The sequence below is a fragment of the Ruditapes philippinarum genome, unplaced genomic scaffold (genome assembly GCF_026571515.1).
Source record: "Ruditapes philippinarum isolate M1 unplaced genomic scaffold, ASM2657151v2 ctg748_1_1_1_1, whole genome shotgun sequence".
NCBI classification, from domain to species: Eukaryota; Metazoa; Mollusca; class Bivalvia; order Venerida; family Veneridae; genus Ruditapes; species Ruditapes philippinarum.
In genome coordinates, this window is record NW_026867085.1 from 98,422 (window position 1) to 111,070 (window position 12,649).

The 12,649-nt window shown below is 33.6% G+C and overlaps 2 protein-coding genes across 3 annotated transcripts; both read right to left on the reverse strand.

The window, feature by feature from the left end:
- Positions 1 to 494: 494 nt before the first annotated feature.
- Positions 495 to 6,383, reverse strand: LOC132734778 (uncharacterized). Of its 2 annotated transcripts, none has more exons than XM_060721623.1 (4): positions 6,224 to 6,383; positions 4,497 to 4,720; positions 3,975 to 4,139; positions 495 to 1,996 (listed from the first exon to the last, which is right to left on the reverse strand). In XM_060721623.1, the coding sequence occupies exons 2-4, from the start codon at positions 4,705 to 4,707 to the stop codon at positions 1,641 to 1,643; spliced, it is 732 nt and encodes a 243-aa protein (XP_060577606.1). In that variant the 5' UTR covers positions 4,708 to 4,720; positions 6,224 to 6,383; the 3' UTR covers positions 495 to 1,640. The 2 variants fall into 2 exon arrangements, with proteins under 2 accessions (XP_060577606.1, XP_060577607.1); XM_060721624.1 differs by lacking the exon at positions 6,224 to 6,383 and adding an exon at positions 4,874 to 5,028.
- A 2,161-nt stretch (positions 6,384 to 8,544) lies between these two features.
- Positions 8,545 to 11,887, reverse strand: LOC132734782 (uncharacterized). The gene is made up of 4 exons (XM_060721630.1): positions 11,723 to 11,887; positions 11,387 to 11,610; positions 10,896 to 11,159; positions 8,545 to 9,581 (listed from the first exon to the last, which is right to left on the reverse strand). The coding sequence occupies exons 2-4, from the start codon at positions 11,595 to 11,597 to the stop codon at positions 9,226 to 9,228; spliced, it is 831 nt and encodes a 276-aa protein (XP_060577613.1). The 5' UTR covers positions 11,598 to 11,610; positions 11,723 to 11,887; the 3' UTR covers positions 8,545 to 9,225.
- Between the last annotated feature and the right edge of the window lie 762 nt (positions 11,888 to 12,649).

Below are 12,649 nucleotides of genomic sequence, written 5' to 3' on the forward strand. Positions count from 1 at the left end.
TCTAAGTCGAAAAAGGGGCATAATTCTGTCAAATGCTTGATAGAGTTACCTCCTCCTGTCTACAGGTTGGGGTCATGATGGTGAACAAGTGTGCAAATTTTCAAAGCCATATGTCAATGGACTTTGAAAATATTTGAGGTACTACAAAAACTTTAACGTAAATTCTAAGTCGAAAAAGGGGCATAATTCTGTCAAAATGCTTGATAGAGTTACCTCCTCCTGTCTACAGGTTGGGGTCATGATAGTGAACAAGTGTGCAAAGTTTCAAAGCCATATGTCAATGGAATTTGAATATATTTGAACTATTACAAAAACTTTAACATAAGTGGTTACGCAGACGCAGACGCCGACGCCGACGCTCGGGTGACTGCAATAGCTCTACTTATTCTTATCGAATAGTCGAGCTAATAATAATTATCCAGATGTAATTAAGTTGCGAAGATCTATAAAGCGTTGAAGATATGGTCGAACAAGTAAGGAGAATAGATATATGGTTGTATTTTACTACTTATTATAATTATATTATTATTAGTACATAATTACAAAATTAAATTGGTCAGGTGCCTGTAGAAGTACTGCGATCCTACCGGACAAAAAATAATTTCAGACACTATATAAATACATCTACAAATTATGATATGCTGTTCGTGATGTGATTCCGATCAGTAGCAAAAACAGATCAATTATATGTTATGTAGATCTATTTCTATCCGGGTTGTCTAATATATTTGATATAGAGCAATCCCAAGATGCATTAGCTATAACTTGTTATTGTAAGTTACATAGGTAAAAATAATATAATGATAACATAACATTTATTGTACATTTAATGTTATATAACATTCGTATCCATATCACAAAATCTTTCACGGAAATAAAAATAATAATTATAGATCTAATGCAGTATTTTAAAAAAGCAAAGAATATAGCTTAACTCGTTTCTATTACATTTGTAGATTATGATGTCTTATATAAAGTATGCTAAATAAGATAACTCAATTAAATAGTAGAAAAAAAGATATTAGAAATCTGTACTAAAAGTGTGATGAGTCTCATATACTAATTTTGCAGTTGCCTCTTATCTTGCATTAGCGTAGAAAATTAGTATCACTGGTCGTATGAGTTATTTAAGCTGTGACAAAAATGTATTTTTTGTTAAAGGCACAGGTTAACACATAAAGCCTCACAAAATGATTTTTTCTTTCTTCAGAATGGCCATTAAAAATGTTTCATAATGTTGTATACATAATAATGGATAAATTCCTAACGTATTTCAACAACTGCTTCATACATTTCACTCAGAGTGAAACGATTTTTATCTGCATTTCATAGATCTAAACAAGTTATAGGATAACTGATTCTTTAAAGGACTTAGATAAAAGCTGTCTACATAGGTGACCGGATGTTCCGGGTCCCGGGATGCTACCATTTCCTCCCGAAATTCGAATATATATATAAGTCAATTTGGTCGCTATGTGCACATTTTGATTTTAATTATAACAATATATACATTCTTAATGTAAAGTATTAGTGAATTCAAAACAAAACAGTCTTTCTTTTGTTTAGCAGGCATATATCATCAGACACATATTGCACGTGTCTTTGCATACATATAACATAGATTGAATTTGCTGATAAGTCTACTCGTGATGTGTAACTAAATGAAATACGTTGATACTCTTCATAAACATAACGAAGCCGTTGCCATCATGTACAACGTGGGTTTCTTCTCTTCTGACGGTCTGAATCTGGACCTCAGTTGGAGGCCCAGTGTCATATGGTCCAGCACCGCCAGGAGCATACGTCTGCATTTGGCTATCGTTGGCAGCTGGACGCTTCACTTTTTTTCTTCTGTTGTAACAGATGAAGAATATGAGAATGCCGGTTATTGCGAGCACAAGTAATCCAGCTGATAAACTAAGTTTAAAAGATTGTCCAAAGCTGGAGCCAGAGAATTTCGCTACAACTTTCATGCATCCGATGAAACTCATCAAACCTGAAATATGTAAAATTTTAATATTTTACGGTCAAAGTAAGTTCATGCAAACCTATAATAATGCGGCTCATTTAATTGCTAGTTGTAAGTCAATGTACCAGTTATTGGCGTCCGCGCCGAAGCGCGGCGCCTTTTATGGAATGAAATCAGATTTTGTGAAAGGGCGACAGCAACTTCTCGAGCCTTTTATAGTTGTTCATAATAAAAGCCGATCATTCCGATCGGTATGAGGGTGCTTGATTATTAATTAGTCGCGATATGTACAATGAATAGCGAACTGGAGAATTTCGCAATGCAAACATTTTCAAATTAAATAACCTTTTCCGTCAATAAATCGCGCTCTTCAAGGTATTTTTATTTATCATTTTGTAGTACACAGTGGATTATTATGGTATGTTATTCCGAAAGCTGTAAATAGAATGATGAGTTGATGACCTAAATATTCCGAAAATCTATTTATAGAGGGATGTACTCCTGTCGGTAATTCCCGGTCTCTCCTGGTCTATTTTGACGACCGGCGAATAGTACCACACGTTTATTGTCCGGTCTCTCCCGGTTTTGGAGTAGATGTTTGATACCGTTACAGAACAGAACAAATATTTTACAGATAAATAAGCTTTTTTTCAAAATGAATGTTTGTCACTTAATTAGTTTGGTTACAATAATTAATAAACACAGATCAACTCTCAAAATTATTGCTTATTATTATACATAAACATACAATTCGAAAAAAAAACCAACAACACAAATCGCATGTTTCATTTTATCTATATGAGATAAAAACAATAAATATGTACAATAATTGAGAAAAAATGTACATTTTTATGGCATTAATATGACACTATCAACTTTGAAACATTTTATTTAATTTGTTATTCGTGTTTAGTAAAGATGCCGAGGAATTATTCAAAGTTACAAGTCAGATTTTATGAATTATTCAATTGATTGATAATTTAAGAAATGATAAAGAAAAATACAAATGTACATGTATATGGTTTTAGAATAAACAATATTATATATTGAAAGATTAACCATAATTTACTGACTTTTTCCAGTTAAGTTTTGACTTATAATTGTCGGTCATTATGACAATTGAATTCTTAAAATAATAGTAAACGTAAAAACTCAGTATTAAAATAGTGCATAAAACACAAAAAAGAAAAGAAAACAATATTCATAAAATCTGTATTTTTTTTTGTTAAAAAAGATATTACAATTAGTGTATAATAAACATTTATGCTCAACATGATCAACATGGTAATATAACAAGTGTCATATTGTTACTAAGTTTGAACAGATACCTTAAGAAAGTGTCTTCGCTAATAGCAATAACATAATAAGGGACAATTACACAAGTGTGGTGTTGATCATGCGTTACTCATATGGATTATAAATGATTGTATACATGTATATCCGTTGCTATTAATAATCACAATCATAAAGAAATAACAAGTAATATTCTAATTTCTAGCATGCCAATCAAATTTATAAATAATGAACAATGTCTTTCGTTCGTTCATTCATAAATGATATACAATTCTGGTAAAAACCAATGAACCATTGAACAGTTTATCATCATATATCTACTAGTTCATCTGCACCTGCTGCATTTCTTGCTTGGACGCCGATTGATGCTTTGCATCAATGCTTTTCTTGTATACAATGTATAGTAATACAATACAAACTGTATAATGTAGCGTATTGATGAATGAGGCTAAATTTATATAAGAAGATTCCAAATTGTATTTACACATATTAGAGTTATTGTAAAACCTGCTGTTCTATACTCATTTTTATATTTAGTTAAATTATATGCAATTTCGTATAGCTAACGGACGTTGACTTGTCCTTTATCATACTTATCGAATCATTATGATGTAATGGATAGCAATATATATATATAAGTTTCCGGTTTCTATCAAATACTGTGTTTCGAAGTGTGCCTGTATTGTGTATATGTATATATGAGGTACATTACCTGCAACCGGATAAAGTAAGAAGCAAAGTCCACCACAGACACCGCAGCAACCAATATCATTATCCCCGTCTTTGGTAAACCAGATTTCAAAACATGCAAACACAAAAGGCAGCAGCATGATCGAAAATGCACCGGAATGAAGTCTGTACGCAGTAGAGTCAAGGTCTATAATACACAAATATGCTTAATTAATTAATAAATTTATGTTTCATTCTTTGAAGAAGGCAAACACGAGTTTTTAACATTTAGACAATAGTTTGATAGCATAATATATGCCCAGTTGCCCAGAACATAATCATCTACTGTATGTATATCTATAATGCCCACATCTCTGTCAAAGCTTTTGTTACGGGCGTATTTGCGACAATGTTGCCCTTGTTATACTTTAAGATAAAACCTACCTGAGAGGCCGAATGGAGAACTACACGGTGTACTGTTGCGATAGCTGTAACTACTTGTCTGCACACTGCAACAGGCTAGTTTGGGTTATTTATAGAAGTTTTACATTTAGACAAAACCTACCTGAGAGGACGAATGGAGAACTGCATGGTGTACTGTTGCGATAGCTGTTATTATTTACTTGTACCCGGCAGCAGTCTAGTTTGGGTTCGATTGTGCTGCACGATTTTCCTGGGAGCCAGTCCGAACCGTTCCTTCCGGCGCCCTGTAGGATAACAGGGCTTAGCATGAACGCAAAGACTAAACATCCTATACATGTATCTCCTGCACTCATCTCGTTCTTTCGCCTTTAATATGAAAACAAGAGAAAAACTGATTTAAACGATGGAAATGGAAATATGTTGTATGGCTGCTAAAACACTTGTAAATAAACAAATAAGGTATCGATGGACACGCGTTTTTAATTAAATCTGCACACAAAAGTAAACAAACAAACATACCAGTTATAAAACTGTTGTTTTGTTTGATGAATTTTTATACATATCGTCGGGTTAATTCTACAACCCCGTAACTCGATTTTTGGCAAAATTGAGATTTTTATATCATTTTTTTCGTCTCAGTGAGCTCTTCACAGTGAACATACTTATGTAGTTGTAGAACTAACATAAATATGTTTATTTTCAATTCCACAAACCCGTAACTCGCTATTAACATCAAACTTTAATTCTAGACTCCAGTAACTTCTCGTCCAATCAAACATTCTGATTTTGTACCACGTGATACATGACACATCTGTAATGACTGCCTACTTTATCACAACCAAATATTTGAAAAACCTTTAGTGATTTATTTAAAGATAATTATAGTATAGTACCTGACTGTAATATACATTTATTGGTGATTTAGTTTTTATAGCTCTTACATCATTTTGAATTATATAGTAAATGTCTTGAATAGATAAAAATGTAAATACTACATTTATTCGGATGATAACCATTTCGGACGGCCTCGATGACTACTATAATTTTTTTGTTTCCCGAAAGCTTCTTATTTTCAAGTTTTTAGACTTTTTGAAAGGGTACTCATTGGCTATATAGCTGAACCCTTTTTTCCGTTTGCATTTTGATCATCCATGATGTTATAGTTATTAGATATTCTTGAATGGACGACAAAATACCACTTTGTTTACATCTAGATGTTATCAGGACATTCAGATTCAACGCTGTTTTCTAAAGCACGAAAAGCATCTACTTGATGTACACTCTAATTCAAAAATTGAAACATAATAGCAACATAGGTATGTGACAGAAATGCATCGTCAGATACCCACGGTTGATAAACATGTAACATAACAAGTGCATACTTTTGAAAAATTGATGTAGATATATTTTGATGGTAGCATTGATTTTTCAAACAGACGTGAAATATTTTACACAGTAGGAGAAGTTAATGATATTTTTTACTTGAATTGTTGCTATGTTTCTAGCCGAAAATTATTACACTTAGTCAATTTTGCTTCTAATGTTTCACTTAGAACCCCCGTATGTCGCTTTAATGGTGTAGAAATGACCTGAATGTTTTGCCAACAACCCAGTATCTCCCGAATGGGGTTTTAGAATTCAGAATATGTATGTGTTTTCTTATTTATTACGAAAAACTGAAATAAATTATTTGAGATTTTAGCTTTAAAATTGTATGCCCAGAAATAAAATTTGGTATATATGTATATACATAACATAAAAATTCCTAAATTCACTGAAAATTTTATTTTTATACGGTTTATCATTAAAAAGTTATTACAGTTCAAACTTTCAAATGCAATTTTCTAAAAATGACAAAAAATGACATACGGGTTTGTAGTATTAAGCCAACGATATATACTCGAATCGCAAGAAGTAATCCAGTAAGGTCCAAAATTGATTTTGTGGGAGGCTAGCTTGCTCTTGAAATTTTCTGAGTTATTTTACTTCCTTTCTTGTGGCGTGAATTCATACGCACCCGACCATGATACCGTCAAGGTCATGCATGCGAAAGAGGAAGATTATTATACGGCTTCGCATAAAAAGTCAATGTCCATGCTGTTGCAGCTAGGGAGATGCCATTCAGAAACCCCTGCCGAATACCGAAATATGACATTACCGAAATATGACGGAAAACGTCATGGAGTTTGGATTGGTTAATGTTCATGACCCCTTACTCTTTACCTGGCGGTACCTTGCATTTCGCACTACATGTACATACAAAACATGCACATGTATGTGCTAAAAATTATGTATACAATATTGTAATTTTCGGGTAACAGAAGGGTCCTTAATTTTTTAAAATGTATTATTGGAAATCATCTTAATGTAAATAAGATTTATCATTTTAATTATTTTTTAAATAAAATTGTAAATATTTGAAAAGAATAAATAACGCGACATTTATTCAAAAGTGTTGAGCAGAGCAGAACATACCAACATGTTGCTATATACTGTGAAATACTGACCCGTTTCAAGGGCTTTTTTTCTAAACAAGAGCAGAAATAATTGTGATCGCTATAAATCTGCCTTTACATATAAAATAAATTGGTGTTGCTAGAAGAATTAATTTCAATATCACGCAGTCAAGTTACTTAGTAGTTAGTGAGGCTAGATATTCTTGTACATCAGCCTGACTTGCCTTATTACTCCGGAATGCCGTTAGGGCCATCGCCTATGAATGGTTTGATCTGAAACGCGATACTCGACAGTACGATGATGAAAACGCGACAGTACGATGGTGAAAACACGATAGTTTATCGCGTTTTCATCATCGTAGTATCGTACTGTCGCGTTTTCATCATCGTACTATCGCGTTTTCATCATCGTACTTTCGCGTTTTCACCATCGTAGTTTCGTGATTTCGCGTTTTCACCATCGTACTATCGACTATCGCGTTTCAGATCAACACATTCATAGGCGATGGCCCTAACGGCATTCCGTATATTACTGCTGTCACACAGGCAATGTATTGTTACCGACTGCATTTTCAAATAATGAAAATCGATTAAATTTTGTGAATTGGTTCATCATTTTAGCATTAATATTTTGCTCAACATTGTTACATTTTACAAGATATAAGCATTGTTTTAACGTGATGCAGGATAAGTAATACATATGTTGTATATTGTACATTGTATATTGGCGTATGTATACAAAGTATTGTAAGTGCAGAAAGGTCGGAGCTATGTAAATCAAACAGATCATTCGTAAGTGTGTTAAACTATAAAGAAATTATGTAAATTTCTAAACAGTCTTCCAGCTCTCGTAATAAGCAACATCTGTTAGATATATACATCAACAATCAATAAGCTTTCTCTGGTTAGTTCTGTCACATAATTCTTAGTTAACTTAAACGTTGAAAATGATAAATATAACAAACAATATAGGAGCAACAAAAATAAAATAACCAAAAACACGATACAGAACACCCTAATGAATTGAACTACATGTACTTTGTAAATATTTTTTGTGAGCGTACATTTCCGAGTGTGCGTAAAATTGACATAACACGTCAGACATTTTAAGCCTAATTTAAGTTCGCCACTTTACATATAGAACTGCAATTAAAAAAATTGATAAAAATGATGTTATTTCTAATAAGAATAAAGAGATACAATGCACATAATTTAATATTTTCAACATTCATGATGTAGTATTTTTCCCCAAAGAAATGGCGTTCTGGGGATAAAGGTAACTACTACTAATCAGTGAGTCAACAATATCAGTTGAGTCACCAATACAAGAACACAGGCCATGAATTTATTCCTAGACGTTTCCACGAAAACAGGTGCATTGAATACTATTGCACTTACGGAACTGCAGTATGGTGACGGGGGATGCACCAGAGTTACAAGTATTCCTCCACCAGTCGCGCTGGAAGGCTGCCATATGACCTAATACTATTTTGGTTTGGTGTTTACATAATTTCTTGGAAATTTGTTGGTTTGCCTTATAAAAGGTAACTCTGTGTCTACAGCGTAATGAACAGATCAGCAGAAAATAATTCATTGATTTTCCTAGAAAGGTGTATCTACCTTCCAAAATGTGCTTTTTCTTCTACTCATGAATCTCTTCTTGGAAACTTTACATAAATTCATGATAATATATGTCTCTGGAAGCAGAATGATAAATGAAAAGAAAATTTTAAATAATATTTTAATAAATATTTTATTTTAATAATTTTACGAGCAGATATAAAACTGAGCAATAATTTATAATTTTGATATCAATGAATACAGAACAAGCTGCATTGTGTACAGTATACTCATACAAATAACACGATTTCAAGGCAACTATCTCATTATTAACTCCTTTTATCTCATCTAAAACATTATTTTATTACTTTTTAAATTTTACCATAAACACTAGCTTTGTTCATATATTTAGTTACATATATGTCTTTTTAAGTCTCTGCCTGCTAACATGCATAAAAATATCAATATGATTATATCCATTTATTTGTTTATACAAATTCTTTTGTAAAATCATCTTAAAAACAATAAAATCACAGTTATATAAATTGAATCAGAAAAAAAATATAAGAGTCAATTTGCCATAATAACCCGCAATGTAAATACAACATGCATGCATCCAACCTATTGTGTGATAGAATGTTTATACAACAGTGTAAAAGTAACACAAAATCTTATTTTCAACAAGGCCTTCAGTAAACAAAAAATAGACATTTTATAAGCAATCATAAACATTTCAACTTCCCGTCTGCACATCTTAACCAACAAAGAAGAAAACATGAAAAGTAATACTCCATTAAAAACATAATACGTTCATGCGTTTATGCATACATAAAATAATTTGAATTTGCTGATATATCAATTGTCATGTGTAATTAAATGAAATATGTTGATACTATTCATAAACAAAACGAAGCCGTTGCTTTTATGTACAACGTGGGTTTCTTCTGTTCTAGCGGACTTAATATGGAGCCCACTCGGAGGCCCGGTGTCATATGGGGCCGCACCGCCACGAGCATATGTCTGTATTTGATCATCGTTGGAAGCTTGACGCTTCACTTTGTTTCTTCTCTTGTAACATAAGTATAATATTAGAATTTCGCTTATTGAGAGCACAAATAAGCCAGCAGATAAACTAAATTTAAAAGAAAGCCCAAAGCTGGAGCCAGAGAATTTCTTTGCAATCATCATGCATCCGATGAAACTCAGCAAACCTGAAAAATATAAATATTTTACGGTCATAGTAACACCGTAGGGAACATAATTTAGACTATAACTTCATGTATATACAATGTATTTGGTCTATAATTGGCTTACAACAACATATCGTATGTGCAATAACATTATTGTAGGTTTGCTCTATCTTACTCACCGTTGAGAACGTGTTGCAGTATCGCGCTTTCCGGTTACAGTAAGGGGGAAGACAGCTAGGTGGGTGATTTTTATTCCGGCCGTGCTACAAGAAATTCAGTTTCTGTGCTTCGCTTGAAAGGAACTGGATCTGGCATCTAATCATACATTTTCTCAGACCCTACAGTCACATTGTTTACTTTTTCAAACAGGAAAATCGGTTCAATTGGTCATAAACGTTTCTAATTAAAATTGTATAGGCATGCTTAAATAATACTAGTATCAGAATGCGAGAATATTGCGTTGGTTTTTTAATGGAATTAAGCTGCATATTAATGAGCCAATTACTATAGAGGTTATACTGCGGTGCAGGGTCTTAGTAAATATATTACTATAGATGCCGTGTCCAGTTCCCTACCAGCAAAGCACAAAAACATCTTTAAAAAACTAAACTACATGTAGTTTGGGCCGGAATAAAAATTACCCACCTACCTTGTTGTTAGCCTAATTAATTTGGCGTGAACGGTTTGACCCATTTTACAGACTTTTTTTTATTACGGAAAAAGACAGCGCCCGTCCAAAATTATCTCGGTGAATTAGTTGGACTACCTTGTTGTAAGCCAATTATGGAGCAGATATATAATTGAAGTTATAGAAATTTCTGATAAGTGATAGAATAACTCTTTTGATATTGGTCATTATAAAATGTGTAATGTTGCGCATTGTTGCATGAGCGAGGTTAAATTTATACTTGTAATAACACATACCTGTATTATTGTAAATACCTGCTGTACTCATTTTTTTTGGTTGAATTCTAAACGGGTTATATTCATTTATTTAAGACGCTGCCCTTTATCACGCTTATCAAATCAATTGTTAAGTAAAGGATAGCGTTATCAGTTGCTCGTCTATATCAGATACTGTGTTACGTAATTCAGACAGGACCAGCCTTAAAATTATATTTGCTTCCCCTCCCGCAGCCCACGCCAGTTTGGGTAGGGAAGGGTAGGGTAGGTAGTTAGATAATTTTTTTATCCCTATCTAAAATAAAAGCGAATGTTTTGTTGTTTTTTCCAAGCAATACATTTTTTTGGGATAGCTGTGATTTTTATGGGTAGGTAGCGGAAGGGGAAGCAAACAATATTTTATTTTAGGCCTAGTATGAGTTTGCACATTACCTGCAATCGGATAAAGTAAGAAGCAAAGTCCGCCTAAGGCACCACAGCAACCGGGTTTATCGTCCACTTTAGTTTTATCATCCGTTTTAATTTTAACAGAGATGTTTTTTATGTCCCTGTTTTTACCATCTTTAGTTTTACGATCCCTTTTAGCTTTACGATCCTTATCTTGCTTTGACCAGATTTCAAAACATGCACACACAAAAGGCAGTAGCATGATCAAAAATGCACCGAAATGAAGGCTGTACGCAGTAAAGTCAAGGTCTGTAATTATACACAAACATGCTTATATTAATATAGTATTCAATCTTAACCGAATCACACCGAGTAACGGTGCATTACACTTGTCGCATGGTTCCGCACACCCCGGGGTACACCAAGAAACGGACATTGTAAATGGACAGTCAATAATATGTTAATTTAAAGGAAACAGCAATTTAAGACATTGAAAATAAATATTTATAGAAGTTTTACATATAGACAAGACCTACCTGAGAGGACGAATGGAGAACTGCATGGAGTACTGTTGCGATAGCTGTTATTATTTACTTGTACCCGGCAGCAGTCTAGTTTGGGTTCGATTGTGCTGCACGATTTTCCTGAGAGCCAGTCCCAACCGAACGTACCGGCGCCCTGAAGGATGACAGGGCTTAATATAAACCAAAGGGCTAAATATCCTATACATGAATCTCCGGCACTCATCTTGTTCTTCAGTCTGTAATATTAAAAGAAGAGAAAAACTAATTTAAACGATGGAAATGGAAATATGGTGTATGTCTACTAAAAAACAGTCATATAACTTGTGTTTCATATATACATGTATATACCTTAGAATCACTAGGGGTAATCCAGTAAGCTCCAAAACTGTTTTTGTGGGAGGCTTGCCTCTAGAAAATTCTTACTTATTTTACCCCCTTTCTTATGATTTAGATAACGCTGCGTGAACAAGCAAAGATTATGAAATTGGACCATCTTGACTTTATTTATTGTGAACATGCCGATACCGTCAAGGTCATGCGATAGAGTAAGGTGATTATACGGCTTTCCATGAGCTAGCAAATAAAACGTCAGTGTCCATGACGAGATTCATACTCGTAGCAGCTAGAGAGATACCATTCAGAACACCCTCAGGCCTGCCGATAACCAAAATATGACGGAAAACGCCGTAGAGTTGCGATTGTTAAGACTGTCCATGATTCTGTTTTATCTGGCGGAACCTTGCATTTCGCACTACATGTACATGTATATAATACATGTATAGTATATGTGCTTAAAATTATGTAAACAATATTGTTATTTTCAGGTAAAAGTGCTCCTTCAGTTTTTTAAATGTTTAATTGGATTTCATCTTAATATAAATAAGATTTATCATTTTAGTTATTTATCGCAGATTGTGCGAATGACGCAAAGGACGTCAAGTCAAAACATATGCCCGGCCGTGCAATACCATTTTTACGGAGTCGCAAAGCGGCACGGGTATGTGATAAATTGATAAAACATAATATATTTATTGTTAATTTCAAAAATTTTAATATAACCGCAGCCAAGTTACACAGTCGATAGTGAGACTAGATGTTCTTGTACTTTAGCCTGGCTTGCCTTAGAAGTGATGGCACCCAGGCAATGCATCCACGGTGGTTAACCAAAACGGCTTCTATACGGTCAAATTTTGCGTTAAATCTCAAATGATGATTAAATTTTGTGAATAGACTTGACACTGTTTGTTACATTTTACAAGATATAAACATATTTTT